The sequence below is a fragment of the Cryptomeria japonica genome, chromosome 5, assembly GCF_030272615.1.
Source record: "Cryptomeria japonica chromosome 5, Sugi_1.0, whole genome shotgun sequence".
NCBI classification, from domain to species: Eukaryota; Viridiplantae; Streptophyta; class Pinopsida; order Cupressales; family Cupressaceae; genus Cryptomeria; species Cryptomeria japonica.
The window spans coordinates 711753298-711775119 of NC_081409.1; the positions used below are offsets into that span (position 1 = coordinate 711753298).

At 35.2% G+C, this 21822-nt stretch overlaps 1 protein-coding gene across 1 annotated transcript in view; it reads right to left on the reverse strand.

Moving 5' to 3' along the window:
• Positions 1 to 3039: 3039 nt before the first annotated feature.
• The window catches only part of LOC131042226 (disease resistance protein RPV1), a 28515-nt gene continuing 9732 nt past the window's right edge, over positions 3040 to 21822 (reverse strand). The window contains exons 4-6 of the mRNA XM_057975557.2: positions 21290 to 21613; positions 19896 to 21188; positions 3040 to 3810 (exon numbers count right to left, since the gene is read on the reverse strand). Coding sequence (XP_057831540.2) covers positions 3361 to 3810; positions 19896 to 21188; positions 21290 to 21613 — 2067 coding nt within the window. The 3' untranslated portion in view covers positions 3040 to 3360. The remainder of the gene's footprint in view (positions 3811 to 19895; positions 21189 to 21289; positions 21614 to 21822) is intronic.

The following is a 21822-nucleotide window of genomic DNA, read 5'->3' on the forward strand; positions in this document are numbered from 1 at the left end:
ACAGGAAATTTTTAGGCCCTCAATATATGTTGTCGTCTCCTTAATTCATATACAGATTTGCATCGAGCATAAACATTCAGATCATTTGGTGTTATCACAGTAGAAACATGCCTCTCGACTGCAATCTGCAATTGATATTCATTCGTACAAGAATAGGAGATGGATTTCGCATTCTTGGGTGCAAATTCATTCCCCATTATGGTATTCCTTTGACCATTCTAAAGTAATGGTCGGATTCATACAAGCCAATTGGCACAGTTGGTAATGGTTGATTTACTACCACCCTCAAATCTGTTATCTCCTTGCACTTCTTGGATATTGGCTCAATAAATTATCACAAAGAACACCATAAGAGGGCACCTTAGCACAGTAGTTGCAAAACAATTTAGGGTTGCAAAATAATTTATTAGCTTTCTTCAAATTGTGTAGCGGGGTTAAATTTAAACGTCATTAAACATTTTCATGTCTTTCACGATATTCACAATGGGCTCCACTCTCATTTATATAGTTAAATCATAAAATATGATTTAATTAATGCTAATTTTTTAAATGTTTGGAAATTAAATGGAGCACCCCTAGGTTAATTCGCATAATATTATTAAAATCACAATGTGATTTACGTAATAAAATGTTTTAAAATCCATTTGAGCTAATCTTATATTGTCATGATGGATGTCAGATCCCTTTAAGGGTCCAACCTAAAAAGAAAATCATTTTTGAACACTTGGACCCTAGGAATGGTCAAAACCATAAATTTACAACTTTCTGGACCCCAAAGGTGGAGTGGGTTGTCATTTAAACTTTACACTTGACATCTCTGCTTAATGCTCAAAACAGTCGTAGTGCCCTTCATTAAAGCCCTCAAAAACTAACCAAACCTTCTTGAGTCCTAAAAAATTACCAAAATGTTGAGTGTAGTTGTGAGAATTAAACTACCAAGTAGATTTGTATGACGATGCCTGAGGTGAAAAATATTAATGCCCAAAGTTTCTGACTTGAGTATTTTTGGAAACTACACATGCAAAATATTTCTAGAGCCCGCAAACTAGGTGCCTCGAAAATTATCAAATGTTGTTTTGGGAGGCTACCACTTGGTTGATTGGTTCATCAAGATACACTAAGTACATATGCCAAGAGGTGTTGCCTGAATTTATCAAATTTGTAATATATTAATGGTCAAAGATGACCACTTCGAAGCTTTCTGGAACATGCTGAAATCAAACCTCTACAAAGTAAGTTTACTCTAGGCATTGAAAAATAGAAAAATAAATGGTGGGGTGCTTAAACCAAGCGAGAGTATACATGAATATTCAAAGAATCATGAGGACCAATCCATTTGAGATGTAAGTCACTTGTTTGTGAAATATTAATCAAGATGTAAGGTCACTAGCATATTCAACAATGTACAGGCATAAAATCAGAACAAATCCCATTTGCTTTTGGCTTTGAAAAAATATCAAACAAAGTCCTGGGACTGTAAACAATGACACCAAGGTATAGTAGGATGTGGAAAATTACTAGCACTAACCTTTTTGCCATGACAATGAATTGGCAGTAAAATATCAATATCTAAAAATGGCTACTTTGGCAGATTTAGTAGTGTGCAGAGAACAAACTTTATCAGAACCCCCAAAATAGGTACTTGGAAAACTCATCATCTAGGAAGTTGCAAACAAACATGGATGCTCTCTAATAACTCGTGAACAAGATCTCAAAGTGGTTCTTCATGACAATCACACAAATCAATTTATTCACCTTCAAACTAGGTCACTTGGAAAGAATTTTGTAGGGGTACTTCTTAGTATTACAATTAGTGTCCTTATCAAGGGCCTTTCAAATTTTCCCAAATTTTTAATGTCCCAACACAATAATTAAGGTGGATAAGACCTTCAATTTTAGCTCTATAATATTGAGGGTTTTTTTTCTTAAGATGCTAGATTGGTAATGAATGGATTAAGGAATCGTTGAATGAAACTATATTTAGAGAACAATCTATCATAATATTTGTATCGCAATATATCTATGTGCTAGTTTGGAGATATAAAGGTAAGGATCTAGTTAATAGATACCATACCATATGATCCTATAGAAATTTATTTTATGATAAGTCCTTATGATGTTATGCATATTGAAACATAATAGTGAAAAACAAGAAACTAATATAACTAAAAGATGTTTAATTTGATTAAGTTATTTAGTGTGTTGAGGATTATATGATAGAGGAACAAGTGACAAACCAGTGCCTGTATCTAGTTGGCAACAGTCTTGGGAACACACAAAATGTGTAACAACGAAAACCAAGGTGATGCCTTAATCAAGATATTGCAAAAGATTGTTATCCTAAACATACTAGCAAGTTGAGCTCTACATATACACTAAAAAAAGAAATAGATGATAGAAAAATGTTAAAAACTTAATGATTTCATTTAAAGAACAGAGGAAACATATTTATACAAAGAAGAGATAAATTATCACTTAAAAATTATACAATTTACTAACAACAAATACCAATTTCATATGTCATCATTCCCCCGTATTACATTATTCTTATAAATGTATCTCTAAAATCAAGAATTTCACCTAATCAAAAAGTCCTCCATAACACTAACAACAAAACTTGTTGAATAGATAAAAATAAATACAAATTTTTATAGAAAATTTAGCTGATTCCCAACTACACACACAAAACAAACTTTTGTAAAACAAGAACAAGGGAGAGGGGGTTAGTAATAATTATAATGGAATTAAACATGTCTTTTCCATGCAATGCATATATTGTTCCCTCCGTCAAACGAAACCAAGGATAGAAAAACAGCCGCAAGCGATTCCAGGAGAACACACAACTCCCGTTTTTTCAGCACTCGCGACGTCTTCACTAAAACGCAAAATGTGAAAGGATAGACAAGGCATGTGGACAGTTCAACGAATGCCATCTAGTGTGGTTCGGAGGCAACCAAATACCAATAGGATGCGAAAACATTATCTTAAATTTTCTCTGCTCGTTTTTCGCTGAAGGTTTTTGTTTTAAATGTATAAATAGAAAAAGCAAAATGCGATCAATTTCGAAAAAAATATATCTTTGGTTTAGTTTACATTCTTGGTTCCTGCAAGCTTACCAAAGGACTGATGATGCCTTTTTATTGGAGCAAAAACTGAAGTCTCCGCCTTTAAAGTGAGGGACTAGTGATAAAAGTTAGTTCTCCTACTTCTTACTGATCTTCATATACATATATAGAATAATATCCACGTACATTTTAAAATGTCTGAAGACTTCGTTGTGTAAACCGTTATATAACTATTTCAATGCATTTACTCTTACACAAGCCCGTAGATTGGACTTTTTGTTTCAGCGAGACCAGCTCATTTAAACAGATGTGAGATATCAGCGAGAGGCCCTCTCTGAATTGAGTTGCCGCCTTGAATTCCGTACCTTGATGTCGAAAAGACGCTAGATAGAAAGGATCTCATATCTAACTCATTTTTGGCTTCTACTATCCATCCTCTTTGGAGAGAGGATCTCCTACGTATCATTCCCCTTCGTTGGTATATCTTGATGTTGAAATATTTTGCCTTATCTTTAGATAATTCAAAGCCATCAAACACTTCTGAATCTTTTGTCCACATTATTAAATGTTTTGAATTATAAAAACTAGAAGAGCGGGTGGCATAAATATGTCCACGGAATGCTACTTCAATCTGGCAATACGGATCTGTTATAAGATACAGCAAAATTGCACCCTCCAGCTTTATTTCGACTGAAGCCTCCATGCAATCCTCTAAATCCTTCAAAAGTGTAACTCTAGGAAAGTCCTGCGCACAGTTTTTAAAAAGAACCAATCAATAATCATTATCCAATGTCTGATATAAATGCAGAGTGAAAGTCTGATTTTCTGTTCTTGGGCATCTACAATACTATCGATATTAATCAATATTTAATAGGCATATACTTCTAGATTCTAGAATGTAAGAAATTTGATGATTGGAATCTCAATATTCTATTTGTATGAATTATTAATACATTGAAAAGTTCATTCAAACATGTTATTTTTAATATTCATTAGATGTAAATATGTTTTTGATTAATAAAGCAGCGTTAACTAGGGGCGCTGATCCTTAACATAGCCAAAACTATCAATTTTACAAAAACAGCAGACAAGGGTGTTGACCCTCTAAAAAAAACACAGCCCAAAGGCAGTATAGGAAACAACAAAACAGGGATAGGTGAAAGTAGCCTATCAAACCTACAACAACCCAAAACCTAGCTCAAAGATGGGGAGAATCATCCAAGCCAAGGCAAATTTGGGGGATGGGGGAAGATTTTATCTTCTGCCTGCAACGAACCACGGTCCAGGAAATACTATCATTAAGACCATCAAAAGAAGTATTGGGCAGGCAGGGCCCCGTAGAGTTACAGATAGCAATAGCAACAGGCTGCTGCAACAGAATGGCAACAGACTATTGTAGCAAAGAATTAACTGTAAATATGTTACACCTTATTGTGATATTACTTATTTACTGTTACTTTGTTTAGTTAAAATACTTTAGTAGGTGAATATGTATGAATATATTTACCTTGATTGGAAATCTGATGAATGAATGTGCAAACAATGTAATATTTGTAATATTTATAGATGAAAATCTATCATGTATATATGCATGTTTTAATAACAGCTGGCTACTATTGTGATGTGCTAAATTGGATGCAAGAAATGAAATAGTCTCTGGAGGGAGGAAGAGTTTCACTCGGGAGGAGAACTTGGTTTTGTAATCTTATATATGTGCCTTATTGAGCTATCACACACTCACATCCTAGTAGGTTGAGTTAACTTAGTTGGGGGTAGTGGTAAGTTGCCTTCTGTTGTATTGGTGAAGTTTCCTAATATTATGGTTTGAATGTCCTTGATTGGAATGTTTGATTGAATCTCTATGATATGTTAAAAATTTTGTGCTAACATACTTATTTATTAATCGATGAATATATATATGATTAATGTATATATATCGACCGATGAATATGTTAATAGAAGTACTATTTGGATATTAAATAATAGTTTATATGTTTATATATATATATCCTTCGTTGATAACTTGATCTCAAGGATTACATTATATACGTTTTAACTTTTTTCTTCTATATAACATTTGACTTTAATAAATAATAAGAGATACATTGTGTTAATTAATCATGTAGATTTATTTACGATGTTTGTAATATATTACAAGAGGTCATATATATATATATATATAAAGGGACACATTGTGTTAATTAATCGTGTAGATTTATTTATGGTGTTTGTAGTATATTACAAGATATATATATATATATATATAACGATCAAACACGACATAGTGGTGAGTGTGGAAATGGTCAACGAGTATGCTACGAGGAAAGTGTAAGGCTCGGTCAAATTACCACGCAGAGCTAATAATTGGTTGCCACGATACTTCGTGGACGGAGGGAGGAACATGGGAGGGGGCGCTCACCATAAAAGGTGGCGCACCCTACTCCAAGGGGAGGCGGGGCAGCAGAGCGATGGTTTATAAACCACCACCCTTATTAATTGACACCACCTTTTTATGCATGGATCTCAAGCTTGAAGGGTTACGTGGGGTAGGATAAATACCATGCATACCGTATTTTATAGCACTAGTAATATAGTTAAAGTCACACCTAATATAAAGGTGGACTTAGTCGATAGGCATGTGGTATTTAGAGATAGAAACTATTTGTATTTGTTTAGGTACGCAGTAAGTATGGTTAATCATCATTTGACTAAGTAAAATTAAGGATGATTCATAGTAGAATTTTGTTGGACTATTTATGTGTCAACTTTCTAGTTAGGAGAGAAGCCACATAGTCTTAGTGGTGGCAATGGGAGAGAGACTGGTGGCAAAGTAGAAAACTTAATTATAGCATTAAGTCTCTCAAATTTGTGTACAATAGAGGAGATATCTTTCTTCTTGGATCATCTCTTTTCATTTTGCATATTGCTCATTGGTTTTTTTGTTATTCTTCATTAGTGAGAGAAAGAGGATAGTTCAAGTATAGTGATGAAGTAGGATCTTGTGAGATTATTTGTTGGTGGATAATTTATGAAGCTAGCATGCTTGTGAGTAGGAATCAGTATCTGTGTGGAAGCTATAAACTAGGTATGAGGATTATATCTTTTCTTTCATATTGAAATATGTTATATATAGAGTAAGATGTTGAAGAAGCTTAAGTAATGCAATGATTGAAATTATGTTTACTTGTAGAATATGCATTATTGAATTGATAGAAACTTGTTATTGATCTCTATGATCAGATTTATGTATATGTATATACTAGCTAAGTTAGAATTGTGCAATGGTGTGTATCTTTAGTATGTAGGAATGATTGATTTGGTTAATCTTGGGGTTAGGTCAATCCGTGGATGGGAATAACCTAGTTAGTCATGCTATTATTAACTTTATGAGGGAGTAGAATAAATGGTCAATATACCAAATAGAGCAATGAAGTGGATGGACATATGACTCGCACTCGAAGTATTGGGTGATGAATTCTTTGGCCAAAGTAGTGTATGTTGCCATTGTCTACATTGTCGATTCACTGTGATCTAGGTTTACATACTAGACAAGGAATGTCATACATGTAGGTTGTAGTCAATGTATGGTAGCTCTAGATATGTAAGACACAACACTATGCTCACAAGGCTATTATTTTGAGGTCACCAAACCAATCTCTTCGTAGAAGGATCGAGTCACTTCAATTAGAAGAGGCACAGGGGACTGTAAAATCTTGGTTGGGTGGAAAAGCGCTTGAGTGATGCTCTTCCTCCTACAGTTGATGGTCGGAATTTGAAGATGTATGCTAGAAAAGACATTTAGACCATTTTTTTCTGTTATGTTTCATTAAGCTCATAGAAGTTGTGTATGTACTCAAATATTCCTAAAGTAAATGGAAATTTGAAAACTTAGAAAATGTAAATGATGTCATATGTTTATGAATATGATATTGTATATGAATTATGATGTAATGAAAAAAATGAAATGGGATTTATTTCAAATATGCATCTTGTTTATAAAATGAAAAAAGAAAAATCTTATTACTTCTATGTTGGCAATTTATTTCTTTCACTTGTGGTTAAAAACTTAGTAAATTGAATGGGTAGAACAATGGGCATGTTACAAAATATTATTATATTATTTATGATTATAATAATATTTTAAATTTTAATCAATCAAAAAATTATTTAAATTTTAGATTATAACTCCTAACAAAAACATATATGAATTCTATGCATAAACATTAAATTAGATATCATAATAAATTTTAATTATCTATTAATTTTTAAATAGAATGCTCTAGAACTAGCTAAAAATACCCAAATATCCAATCCAACAATGACTACAAAAGTATGTGTTTGTGATCAAAATAGTCGATAATGAAATTGCACCCCAAGCATTGAAAAATGAGAACGTGTCCAGAAGGCAAATAGAAAATAAAAATTCTTTGAAGGAAATAAGGAGGAATTTAATTGGATATTGACCACTCTTATATACCGTTGAGGGCCACGTTTATTAAATTCAATTTGGCTAGAAAAATGCTCATGTTCTAAATGTAGACACCAAGAAATGACTTTGAGTGGTTAGCACATGGGAAAGGATTTCTTCGAGAGTAATTTCAAAAAAGGAAGGTTATGCCAGATATGAGCCTAAATTTATAGAGGGATGTAAGAGGATACTACACAATTAAGAAAGGGAACTATTAAAATTCATCCATTTGTAGACTCTTTACACATGGAATCTATTTTCCTCTAGAGAAATCCTTGTAGATATAGCAAAAGTCTATTGATGTTCTAATTAGGTAAAGCAAGAGAGGGCCCCAACCCTTTTACAAAATAGACATCAAGGCAGAAGAGAGGGCTCTTACAAGGGTTGAGACTACCAAAAAGATAAAGAGAAACTAAAGCAACAAAAGAGGGCTTCTCAGCTGGATGTTGGACCTTCGCTGGCTTGGCATGATAAGACAGCTCAGGTGGAGGAGGGTTGGATTACTATTAAGGGTAAGAAAGCTAAACCTTTGAAACCCTCTTTTGATATGACTCTTCGGTCCCACAAGAGTAGTGCAAAGTGTAAATCCTAATGGTTTCTAGTTGGGGGAGCTTTGGCTGGATTTTTTTTGGCTTTTATCTAGTTCTAATTTAGGTTGTGGGAGCCTATCGTTAAAACCCATGTCATTGTTTTTGGGAACGCTTTCCCTAGTTCTCACTGGCTTTGCCCCATCGGTGTTTCATTATATTTTATCTTCTATGGGGTTGTTTTGTTGTTGTGATCGATTTGGGCTTAATGTCTTGTTAAGTCAAAACTTATCTACTTTTGTAAAGGGTTTTGGGTCCCTTCAAAACCTGTTTTTTTCTTAATAAAAAACAAACATCAAAAAATAGGGGGGACCTAGAAAAGACCACTTGAAACTAAAAGACGAGCTAATCAATACACAAGAAATTGAGGCCCTTCACAACCTACCATTCCTTGTTAAGGATTTTCAACTTTCCCACTAAAAGTGGATTTTTGATAATATTGTCCACTTGAGCACAAGAATGGTGTATATATTTTCTTTGTCTACTTTTCTTGTTGGAGCTAGGACACAAACCAACAGAACTAGCTTCCATCTTAGCTAATTTATTCTCATCTTTCTTCTTTTCTAGCTCCTATTAAAAGACCTGCAATGGGAAAATTAATTTTTTCGTCATCTCCTTGCAATACATCACAATGTCCTACATATTTTTGACAATTTTATCTACCAATAGTCTCCTCAATCTTATTCCTATCCTCCAATAGTAGCCTTGATATTCTCCACCTCCTACTCTAGAATAGCCCATCTATCAAAATTTTCAGCTAGCCTCTTCACAAAAGACCAAACATCCTCATCAATCAACTTAGCAAGCCAATCAACAACCTTGGCTAAGGCTAAGGTTTCCAGTTTTGTGATCTTAGGCTTAGTCATGTGTAGTTGAGCCACCTACCACTACTTGGGGGAGACATCGGCAACCTTAGCCCTCAATTTGGTAAATCATAGGGGGTTGGAACAAGAAATCTTCTCTTTTGAAGAGTTATTTAGAATAGAGGGTGAACCAAGGGTTTTACTAGAAGGTTTAGGATTAAAATCCATAGTAATGGATGGAATGTTGATACAACGGAAAGAGGTTAGGGCTATGGTGAGGCTATGATTGAACCAATAGAACTTATAAATCAACTCCTGGTGAAGGGGACATCTTTGTCTTTAGACTAGACTACATTCAATGATTGGACTAAAGAAGAGTGAATCTAGAAAGAAAAATGGTTGAACATGTGGAACAACCAGGAGTGGAATATTTGTAATTGCTATCTAGAGCAACATTGCAATGTCCCCTATTAGGAGATGGCCTAGTTTCCCATAATTAAACACATCTCATCATACTTATTATATTTTTTATGCATTTGTTAGCTCTAGGGAACAATTATCATACATCATACAAGGGATAATCAACATAGCCAAGTCTAATCCCTAATCATTCCTAATTATCAATCTTAGCAAGGATTGGGAAGTATCTTTGTTAGGGCACCAGAAAACCATCCTCCACAAGTAGTGCCTTTGTATGATGTAACATATGCCCATTCCATTGTAGGCCTTATCTTCTCTAGGGAACAATTAGCATACATCATACAAGGGATAATCAACATAGCCAGGTCTAATCCCTAATCATTCCTAATGATCAATCTTAGCAAAGATTGGGAAGTATCTTTGTTAGGGCACCAGAAAACCATCCTCCAAAAGTAGTGCCTTTGTATGATGTAACATATGCCCATTGCATTGTAGGCCTTATCCATTGCCTTTGTATGATGTAGTACATGCCCATTCCACCACAGGCCTTATCCATTGCCTTTGTATGATGTAGCACATGTCCATTGCATCACAAGTCTTATCTACCTTGCGAGGTATTAATACCACATTGCCCTAACAATTCCACATCCAATCCTATCGTAGGCATTAGAAGAAAAGCAAGGATTAGGCTATGAGTTGTTGGTGTTGGAAATAAGCCACACTCGGACTGATAATGGATTGGTCCAAGAGGGACCACTAGCTCAGTGGTAGAGCACTCCAACAGCGTATGGAAGGTCCTAGGTTCGAGTCCTAGCTGGTCCATGTCTCAACATGGTATCAGAGCCAGGTCTAGGCTAGGAGCCCCAAGCACACGAGAGGTGTGGCTTAACGGGGGGGTGTTGGTGTTGGAAATAAGCCACACTCGAAACGACAATGGACTAGTCCATGAGGGGCTAGTAGCTCAGTGGTAGAGCACTCCAGCAGCATATGGAAGGTCCTAAGTTTGAGTCCTAGCTGGTCCATGTCTCAACATGAGTATACTAACTTCTCATGTATTATGAATATATATGAAATTAAGTATGAGTATCATACATATTGCACTCTATATTAATATTACTACTAAATTCTACATAAGAACATTATCAAGCTTCATATATTAAGCATAGATATTCAACACATCCTCATGCATACCACCAAGAACAAAGATGTTACTGCATGTAACTTCATAACAATTATGAGCTGATATGATCGATAGTGATGTCACCAGAGGCTTTTGATTCCTTTCCTTTATATCTCTCAATGTGAGGGAGAGGTCACACCCCTTCATCATGTATGCCCTTTGGCAAGAGACACACCATTTCACCATTAGCACCCTTTGAAAGAGTGTAACTCTTTATTATTTCTACCCTTTGACAGGGACACAATCAGATCTACATTTCTTATTTAAATCTGATATGAACTTTTTATTCCCAAATTATCCCCCTCTCAAATGAGGTTCTCTTCTTCTTTGTATATCTCATATTTGAGGGAGCCACAACTTATCATTCCATGTCTTTTGACCATTCATTAACTAAATTATATTTCATTATATTCTTTTATATTTTTATTTTAATTTAATTTTTCTTCTTTTGCATTTTAATTTTATTATTGTGATTTACCATTAAATTCCATTTCAAAGTAGGGACATTATAGACATACCTCATGAGAACCTTCTTCATAGTCTTCCATGCAAAAGAATGTCCTCGTGGTTAAACCCATTCTACAAGTGACTAATCTTCTCCCTTATTTAGAGGAACTCTTCCATATCCTCCTAGTAGTTTCTTTTGGGTTTCCTAGGGAAACATACGCCTTCCCGAGGAAGGCCAATAGCCACCAAAATTAGCTATATTGTGACATTGAACATGAGGCCCCTAACATTCACCAGCCCATCTTTCCAAGAATGAGAAATTCAACCGACAGAAGGATATTGTTAGGGAGGATGTGGTTGTTGTTGCTATGTACTTATGTTCAGGAAAAATTCTCAAAAAGATCGACACTACCTTCACTTATTTGATCTAAAAAAAATACCAAGTGGTCAACTTCCTTGACTTCAAGCCAATCAACTTATGTAATACTTTTTAAAAAAATCTCTCCAACCTAATTGTTAACCGCCTTGAACCTCTTCTCTCTCACCTCATTTCTATCAATCAAAAGGGCTTTGTTTAGGGAAGACAAATATTGGATGTTGCCTTAACTACACATAAGATCCTTCATTCAATAGAGAACAACAAAACAATAGGTATGGTTTTTAAATTGGATATCTCAAAAGCTTATTATAGAATCTCTTAACAATTTATTTTGGTTACTCTCCAGAAGCTCAGATTCTAGGAGAAAGCATTAAGGAGTGTGTCACTACCCCTATGTTCTTTGTCTTGGTCAATGGGGTTGCTTAAGGTTTTTTCCGTAATAAAAAAGGGCTCAAATAGGGTGACCCCCTCTCCCCATATCTCTTCATCCTTGCTAATGAGGCCCTATTGTGACCTATTTCACACATCACCCCATTGCAAATGGGGACCCCCTATTTTTGTTTCTTTTTAGGGTTCTTCTTTGGTGTCACATCTGCTAATAACCAGTCTTTTTACAATGAGGATTTAGAGTTTTTGAGAATTTATCCCAAGCCAAGTTGATAATTTGTGCTTAGAATTGAATTTGAACACTACCAAAGTATTCAGAAGGTCTGAAGGACAAAAATCGCAATTGCTTTGAGTCATTTTTAACAACTTGTTATTTTTAAAAATTTCTGCTTTTTTGAAACTAGCATCTAGGGTGTATTTTCTAGCTATTTTATTACTGCCCATTTTGTCAGAATTTGAAAATCTTGCCTCTAGATATAAAAAAGAAGGGCTTCAAAAATTTTGCTTTTTTCTGAGATTAGGGTTTTGGTCTTTAGGTCATTCTGATCCTACCCATGTCTTCAGATTCAAAAAACTTTGCTTCTAAGTGTAAAAGCAAGGGTTTGAAAAAAAAAATCTTTTGAGATTAAGGTTTTGATCCCCATGCCTAATTATTCCTACCCATGTTCTCAGATTTCAAAAATGAGGTCTCCAAGTGCAAAAAGAAAAATGGAAATCCAAATTAGGGTTTTTGTCCAAATGAACTAGCAAGGTATGAACATGGCATGAACATTGTTGACCAAGTCAAAAGAAGGCAAGCGGAATGGCACATCGAAAATTTTGTCCAGGTTGAAGAAATAAAAATGGCAGACAAGTTCGACAAGGTTCAAGGGTAGAATGGTAAGCGATCAGTTAAAATGTGGAAGAAGTTTGAGCAGGGATCAATTGTCCAAGAAAAATTATCAGGGATCAATTGTCCAAGAAAAATTATCTGACAAGCATTAAACTCCTACTAAGGGTTAACTAACTCATGGCAAGGGTTGCTTAACTCCTGCCTAAGGTTAAGCTTATTCATGCACCAAAAATGTCTAACAATTTTCAAAGTGCACCTCATGCACAAGCAAGAAATTCTTTCCAAGTCCAATTTAAAAACATGGCATAAGGAAGATGTACAAAATATGCCAAAGCTTGAGAAAGAATGTAGGGCCCACTTAGGTGAAATTGAAGATGGCATAGAATAAAAATGATATAAATTTCCTAATTGGCAATAGAAGATCACATGGCACTCCAAGAAAATTAAAGGTGGCAAGTATGATGTCTTGGCATTTAAAATTGAAAAAAAATAAAAAATAAATAATAAATAATTTAAAAAAAAAAAATTAAAAAAAAAAAAATTGTGGCATTGCCTTCCTCAAATTCGAAGTTCTAGAAGAAGATTTAAAACAAATAGAACTTTCTAAAACATGATGGAAGCTTCTAAGGATAAAATTCCAACTTCTTAGAGGGAGGATAAAACAATAAAACTTTCTAATTTTTTAGAATCTTCCGAGCTTCATTCTAGAAGAAACCAAAAGGTTTCAATTTTCTAAAGATAGAATAAGACACAAAGCTTCTAGAAATTGCTAAGAAGCTATAAAGACATGATGCCCATTCATTAATACTTTGTTTTCCAAGAAGAAGTTTGTATAGCAAAGAAGGAACCATCAAAACTCTGTCAAAATTCGTCAAAGTTGAGAGAAGCTAGTAGCTTCAATGCATGATTAGATTATCCAACTTCAAAATCTGCCATGTCAATAGGTTTGGAGATCAAAGTGAAAAACTCTTAGACATAAAGATTATTAGATTCATGCCAAAATCTAACCATATTATCAAATTACTTTTGCAGAAGTAAAATAAATTCAAGGGTTTGAAGAAAAAAAAATTGAATTCTTCAGAGGAAGTAGCTCCAAAATCTAGCTAGATTATCAAATTTTCAGAAGAATTTGGATGAAAAATAAAGCAAAATCAAGGGTTTGGAGAAAATAAGAATTCGCAATTGATAATAGTTTAAAGGTGAAAATTTTGCTTTGATCATTTCCAAAAGGAAGAATAAAGCAGGTCCAAGGGTTTGAAAAGACATTCAAAAGATTCAAGTTCGCCATCACCAAGGTTTGCTGATAAAATTTTGATTTCACCATTGATCATCCTTGAATCTACCTTGGGAAAAGAATTCAAATCTGCACATAGATTTCTTAGAAATCTTTCAAATCTGCCAAAAAAAAATCATCCAAGATCGTCCAAGATAGCAAATTGAAAGTGGACTTGCCTCAGGAAGAATAAATTTAGCCCTGTCAAAAAGAAAGTAATCTAAATTCAGATTGTTCAACTGCTGCTATCATAGTTAGTAAGGAAGTTTTAATAATCTCCAAACCCTCCTTGGAAGAGGAAGATTGTTTATATCTGATATAACCTTCCAAGTTTGAAATGAAGCGTGAACCAAAATCTGTCCAAAGATGTGGAAAGTCCGCCCTTTCATATCCAAGGAAGAAAGTCATCCACAATTTGCTGAGGAATAAGACATGTCCAAAGAAACTGAGCACAAAATTTGTCCAATTAAATCAAGAGCAAATAAAAAATTGTCCAAGTATGTGTGAACTTCGCCTTGCAAAGAGGAAAGCCTTCGAGCATGCCAAACAATCCAAAGCATGAAATTTGTCCTTCGAAGAACAAGATGGCCTGACAAATTGGGAGACAATTTGTCTAATCATAATTCCGAAGCCTGCCAAGATGACATGACAAAGAGCAAGACAAACTGCTTGATTATATTTCCAAAATGTGCCAAAGACAAGAGGACATGTGACTGTCCGAACTTTTCTGATCCATCAAACATGAAGGATAATTGTCCAAGAATATTCCAAGTCCAAGGACAAGCCAAATGACATCAATTTGTTCCAAGACACAAACCTTAATATGTCAAGCACATTCAAGTTCTTGGTTTAAGATAGCCTACGAGGGAGAAAATAAAATTGCCACATTCACAATCAAGACATAAGACAGGACTGAAAATTGTCCAAGCAAGTTGATCAAACTCAAACATGAATTTGTCCAAGGCATAATTAAATATGTGAAGATGTCGGATCAGGGACCTCAAATTTGATCCATTAGTCAAGAAGACAATCGAGTTGGCACGCTATGAGGAAAGACAAATTTTGACAAATTCACATGAAATCATACCAACAATCAAGCAGGAAAATAAATTTGACAAGAACATGAAATCAAGGGTCAATCAAACAAACGGGTTGATAAAAGTTTGATACATGATAAATGGCTAAGTGTGGAATTTTCCACAACCAAAAGAATCAAATTTTGACTAAAAGTTGGAGAGGAAACGGGAAGAAAGAAGACGAACAAAGAAGAAAATAAAGAGGAGATTAATCAAATTCTTCTCCAAATTCAAGGCACCTGAAAGAGTCTCCAGGCATCAAGAAAGAAAAGTCTTCAGACTCGGCGAAAGTATGGAAAGAAATTCTAGATTTCTTGAAGGATTTCATTTTTGAAAAGTCAAAGACAAGTTCCCACATGCAACATAAATTGGTGGCAAGAAGAGTATTCCAGACAAATTTCCATACTTAGGCAAATTTTTCGACACAAATTGGGGAGTTCAAGTCAACATGTCCAGGTTCATTGAACACACTACCTCTCAATAGAAGAAGGGGGCGCAATCCTAAAAGATAGCATCTTGTGCCACTTGTCTCTCATATGACAGATATTTAATCTATTTTGGGAAACCCAAATTTAGTTTAGGTTGTTTTAATCTCGACTGTTGATTGGAAATCAATCTTGGCCATTGAATTGTAATTGGGGAGCCTAAAAATTAAGCTCACCCCTCATTTGTAAATCATGGGAGCATGTTGCAAAACATGCTGAGATAAGCAATTGTTGCATGCAATTGCCAAAGTAATAAGTAATGCATTATTCGAATTGATGTTGATTACCTCTTTTATTTTGGAGTTGGCATGGTTCTTATCCCTCATCATAGTTTAGATTTTATTTTATGTATGTTAGATGAATGAAGGATTTGATAGTTTAGATTGGTGAAACTTTTTTGCTCATACTTTTGTTGGATGGATGATTTTCATTCGATGTGTAAAGTTAGCCTGGGCTTTGATGTGGATTCTTAATTTCTACTTTGAGTAATATTGTTCAATTGTTGGTGTTATTCATAAGTGTGAAAATCTTGAGCACAACCTTAGAAGATTGCATATGCTTTGCGTAGTTGTCCTAAGTGTGGTGAAACAAAGTGTTGTTATTAGTTTCACCCAGTCTTTACTATCTCTTGAATTCTTAGGAATAGATTAGAATTTCTAAACCTTATCTCCTTTTTAGTTTTCTTGAAGTCCACAATCTATAACCCAAAAACAATAAATCTCCATTGTGAATTGAATGAGCCAAGCATAAGTCCCTTTGTGTATTACCAGCATATCACAATGCCCATTGAGACACGTCAAGACCTGACCAAAGAAACTTTGGAATCGCCATATAGTCTTCTTGCGACCTTAGCATAAGTGGTGGTTTTTCAAGAGAGGATAGAGTATCCTTGGGTATTTTATTCTAATGTTCGGTATATGATAAAACGTACACCAACAGGTCCTTGGGAGCAGTAGTAACAAGTTACTTTCCTAGGATAGCATCAAAGGATTTATCCCAGCCTCCTTCCTTCCTCCTTCATCAGACCAACAATTTTTGGATTCTATGGCTTATCTTCAATCCACGAAGCCCAACAATTGAAGGTGATTCTCAACAGATATGCTCAAATCTTTAGACAACATATTAACTACAATAAGAGTGTCCTTTATTTTTTCAATACTGAGGAAAGGCTTCAAGATAAGATAATTAAAATTCTTGGATGTCAAAAAGAGTCTCTCTCTACCATACATCTTGGGTTACCTTTGGCTATGAAAAAATTGCCTCATAATTATTGGTTTGGAATTATGGAAAGAATTTAGAGAAAGCTTGGGGCTGGAAGGGTGAGTTCCTTAGCCAAGCAAGAAAGTATCAACTCCTGAAGGCTACTCTCCAAAACACCCATGTTTTCTATCTATCCCTTTTTAATATCTATGTGTTTATAGATGCAAAGATTGAACAGATTTAGAAAAAAAATTCTTGTGGATAGGAGTGGAGGAAAATAAGTGATTGGCTCTTGTCAAGTGGAACACTTTTTGTAAACATAAGTCTATGGGGGGCCTTGGACTAAGAAAATTACAACCTTTCAATAAGGCTCTACTTGTTAAGATTAGATAGAACCTGATATCCAAGGACAATGACTAGACCAAGATTGCCCATGCTAAATACCTTAGGGGTGAGGACCTCCTCTTCTCCACACACCCTAAAGGATCTATTATATGGAATAACATTTTGAATATTAAAATAATCCTTAGATAAGGCATCATATGGCGTGTGGGAAATGGGTTAAGGATCATTTTTTAGAGGTTGTTTGGATTGACAATGCTACTCTCTACTCTATGCTCGTGTACAAGGACTATATGGACCCTGTTTCTAGATATTTTGGCGTCAATGGTTTTTATTAGATTGACTGGATAGAAAGACAACCTAAACGGAAATGCTTCCCACTACATCTTTTCTATATTAGGGAGATTAGAAATTAGTTTGTCGTTGTCCTTGGATAGTGTTGTTTCTTTGATCTCAACAAAACTAATGAAGTTATTTCATCAGGTACTTTCTCTATTTCCTTAGCCTATTATATATTAGAACATAATCCTACTCTCTACTCTATGCTCGTGTTCAAGGACTATATGGACCTTGTTTCTAGACATTTTGGCATCAATTATTTTTATTAGATTGACTGGATAGAAAGACAACCTAAATGGAAATGCTTCCCACTACATCTTTTCTATATTAGGGAGATTAGAGATTAGTTTGTCGTTGTCCTTGGATAGTGTTGTTTCTTTGATCTCAAAAAAACTAATGAAGTTATTTCCAAGGCCCAATTCATCGGGTACTTTCTCTATTTCCTTAGCCTATTATATATGGAGGACCAAATTTTAGATGGAACCTGATATGGAATTGGAATATTACACTCAAAATAACACATTTTTGGTGGATAGTTGACCATAATAATTTTGACTACTGATAATCTTGTCAAAAGGAGTTTAACCATGGTGAGTAGATGCATATTATGCTACAAAGAAGAGGAATATGTGGATCATCATATTTTGCACTATAGCTTTACTAGGGAGATCTTGGATGAGATGGTGTCTTCTCTCCATACAAATTATGTGTTTCTAGAAACCACAAGAAGATTTGTTGAAATTTTGAGGGGCAATTCCTCCTTCAAACACCCTTTCTTGAAGAAACTTTGGAACCAATTGCCCTTGTTTCCTACCTGGGGTGTTTGGAAAGAGAGAAACAATAAGATCCTTAGAGAGGACTCTAAGAACAACAAAGGGGTTGAGCAAATCATAGGAGTGGGGTTAGAGAATATATTAATAATATGAAATACCAAAAAGCTCTCCAACCAACTACCTTCCTTGAAGTATATGTCAAGTCGAAATGAGGAATTACTAGTTGTGTGGACAAAATCAAAATCAATAAGAAATTGTTAAGGTAGAATATTAAATGGACAAAACTTGATACAGAATGGGCTAAGCTAAACGTTTATGGATGTAGTAGGAGAAATATAAGTTTTATCGTGACGAGTGGGATAGTACAGGATGAAAAGAGAAAATTGATAAAGGGTTATGCCAAAAATGTTGGAACTAGGAACAATAATGAGGTTGAGGCCATAGGGCTATGGTGGGGTCTAAAAAGGATCATCACATATGGGTTTCAAAAGTGGCTATTAAAGGAGATTCTAAAGATGTGAGCGATCTTATTAAATCGATGACACCTCCCCATTTGAAAAATTAGAAATTATATTGAAGATAGTAAATATTTACTAGCCCTTATACCAAGTTGGGAAGTTAGACATACCTATACAGAAGGGAATGAGTTGGGAGATGCTATGGCAAATGAAGATCTAAATTCAATGACTAGCACTATTGAAAAATGGTGTGAATATTCCCCCTCCAATTAACAATATCATAATCAATGATAGGCAAGTGGAGCTTATTAACCATATAGGGAATCATTTCAGTTAATACTTTGAAAGATGTTGTGATTATCTTGGATTATCACGATTTACAGATGTAGGTGGATGGATTATGCTAGAGATGCGACCACTTGACCGATAAATATACAAAAGGTAAGATATGACAAAATACACAAGGGAAATAAGGGAAGAAGAAATAATCGTGAAAAACTAAGTGTTACAAATTATCTCCCAAATAATTTTATAAGATTTTTCAAATTGCATGAGGTGTATGTAGGAAGGCCCCAGCAAAATGATCTTTCCTAAATGCCACTACATAAAAAAAAACAGAGAAAGAAGTAGGCAAAATAATAGCATGGATTTCTTATATCTTTCTCGCATGGCAGAGATAGAAACGATGTGGGGGTGACATATCAATTAAATATTGGGACCTTCTTGAAAGATCTACTAAAGGTTACTTTTGTCTATCTCTTCTAGGTTCCGGGAGTTGTCTGGTTTCTCTTTCTAAGAGCTGTAGAAGTGTCATCATGGGGGGACAGGCTGAGTGGAACCCACGAACATTGTTACACGGAAAAAGAATACTCAGGTGTCGAATATTTTTGAGCATGGTGGCATAACCCCTTTCTTGAAAGTCATGAAAGGAAAGGACGAAGAGTCGTCATCTCAATTCATGAATGGTTGGAAAAACGAAAGAGTGAAAGTGGGCAGCATAAGCATGGAGGTGTCCAAAGAACTTGCGGGGCTGAGTTGTGAGGGTGAGAAGATTCCACACCTTAGTCAGAAATAGGCTTACGAGGACTACATTTCCATCTTTCTAGAAAGAGGAGAAAGGTTGAAATGACATTAGAATGGCTTCAGTAGAAAAAGCATTTAAGTGGTAAGAAGACAAATGATAAATATTTCAGATTATTTTGATGTGAAGCACTTACTGACATACCAATGAAATTATAATAAAGAAATTCTTACTGACATACCAATGAGATTATAATAAAGAAATTTGATAAGATAAGTGTTAAAAGTGTCTTTGTTGACTTAACAAAAAAACTCTTAGAAAACTGTTTCAGACCAAGATTATGAATTGTTTGTGACTCACCAGAAGCCGGGCGGCGATTGGTGTGTAAATATGATCGAAGGAGATCTGAAAACAAGATAGCTTTTCTAAAAGGTCCAGACCCAGAATCGTCCGCAGTTTCCAACACCCATTGCCTTTAATTTCTTCTATTGATTTTAGACCTCCCACATCAAGTGTTCTTATTTCACCACATCCACTTATATCAAGAACTTTAAGTCTTGCCAGGCTAGAGAGGCATGCCAGCGTTTCCAACATTGAACAGTTCGTCAGATTCAGACTTATCAAATTGCCTGGCAGGCTTCCAATCTTTGTCAAACAACCATTGTTGGACAGATCAAGAATTTCAAGTTTAGGAAAAAGACTTCCCGCCCGAGGAATGTGTATCTCTGAAATGCAGCTGTCTCTTATGATTAAATCTGTTAAACAACCTAAACGATCTGTATGAGAACCCTGACCAGTACTTCCCTGCGGCTGAGAACTATTCAGTGGTCTATTTCCTGAATCGGCTCCTATTAGCAACTGCTCCGAATCAAGTGGACAGTTTTGAACGGCCAAAATTTTCAGTTTTGGACAGCTAGCAATTGTTTCTGGTAACGCTTTCACGGCACAATTATATATTCTAAAACTTTCAAAGCGTACTAATTTTTCAATAGAGTTGTCAATTAAATGTAGATTAGTACATCCTAACAGAGTCAAGTCTGTTAATCTACTTAAATTATATAGAGAAGATGGCATCTCTGTCAATCTTGAGCTCCCTATATGTAATTCTTCCAGATCTTCCAGCTGTTCTAGTTGCTTAGGAAGTTTCCTCAATTCAGTATGGACCACATTTAAATGCTTAAGGTACTTCTGAACTTTAGTTCCCCTAGGCATTTTCCTGAGCATAGAACAACCTTGAAAGTCGACGTACTCAAGCTTGCAGATTTTTCCCAAATCTTGGAGGAGGAGCTTCCTGCAACCTCGCAAAGCTAAATATTGAAGTTGAAGCAATTCTTCCGTAATAGAATCTGGCAAAACCTCCAAATCGCTGCAGCCAGATAGATCTACATGCCTCAGGTTTCTAGCTTCTTCAAAAACTGGGAGTCTTTGCAGGCCTCGAATATTTTGCAAAACTATCTTACCCAAAGTCCTGAAATTCAACTTTCCTAACCACGCTTGAAACCACGGTCCAAGATTTATTGGAGGCTGCAATAAATGTGAAGTCCCTGAAGCTGAACCATGTTTTGTTGAAACGGCTGTTGAACGACCAGCTGTGCTTACGCTTTCAAGATCTTTTGTGCATGTGACTTCCAATGCACGCAGCTGCGAAGGAGGCTGCCATACATATAGTGTTTTAGTTGCTTTGAATATTTACAATTGCAAAGTAGAAAAGCTCTGATCTAGTTGAAATGTTGGCTGAGGAAGGATATACATACCTCACGATCACCAAGCAAGTTGCAGAAATCTTGAGGGTTGACACCATGGACTTCCAACACTCGTAAACTTGTCAGTAAGAGAGTAGAAGGAATGAGATTGCTAAAACTACTCCGTGACAGCGGAGAAGGATTTAAAGTGTCCTCGGATTGACGCAAGCGAAACCATGTCAAATCTCCGGACACGTTCTTAAATTTCCGCAGAATGCTGAAATTTTGAACTGACAGAAGTTTTAAGCCGCATATATCTTGATTTCGCAAAAATCCTGGCAACGGGTGGTCTTCATCTCTACGAACTCCTCTTACATCGTACTTTTGGGCTGAATCCTTAAATAGGGAAAAATACAATTTATTAATTTATGCAAAATTATATTTTAAAAGTAACTATTTATAACTATTTATAAATAAATGCATAGCTAATTTTATTAAGCATGCAAGCTGTCTATGTAGATTTAAAAACCAACACACAAATAAATAGAATGTTAACACAAATAGTTTTATTATTAATTCAATATCTACATCATTTGGTCAACTAA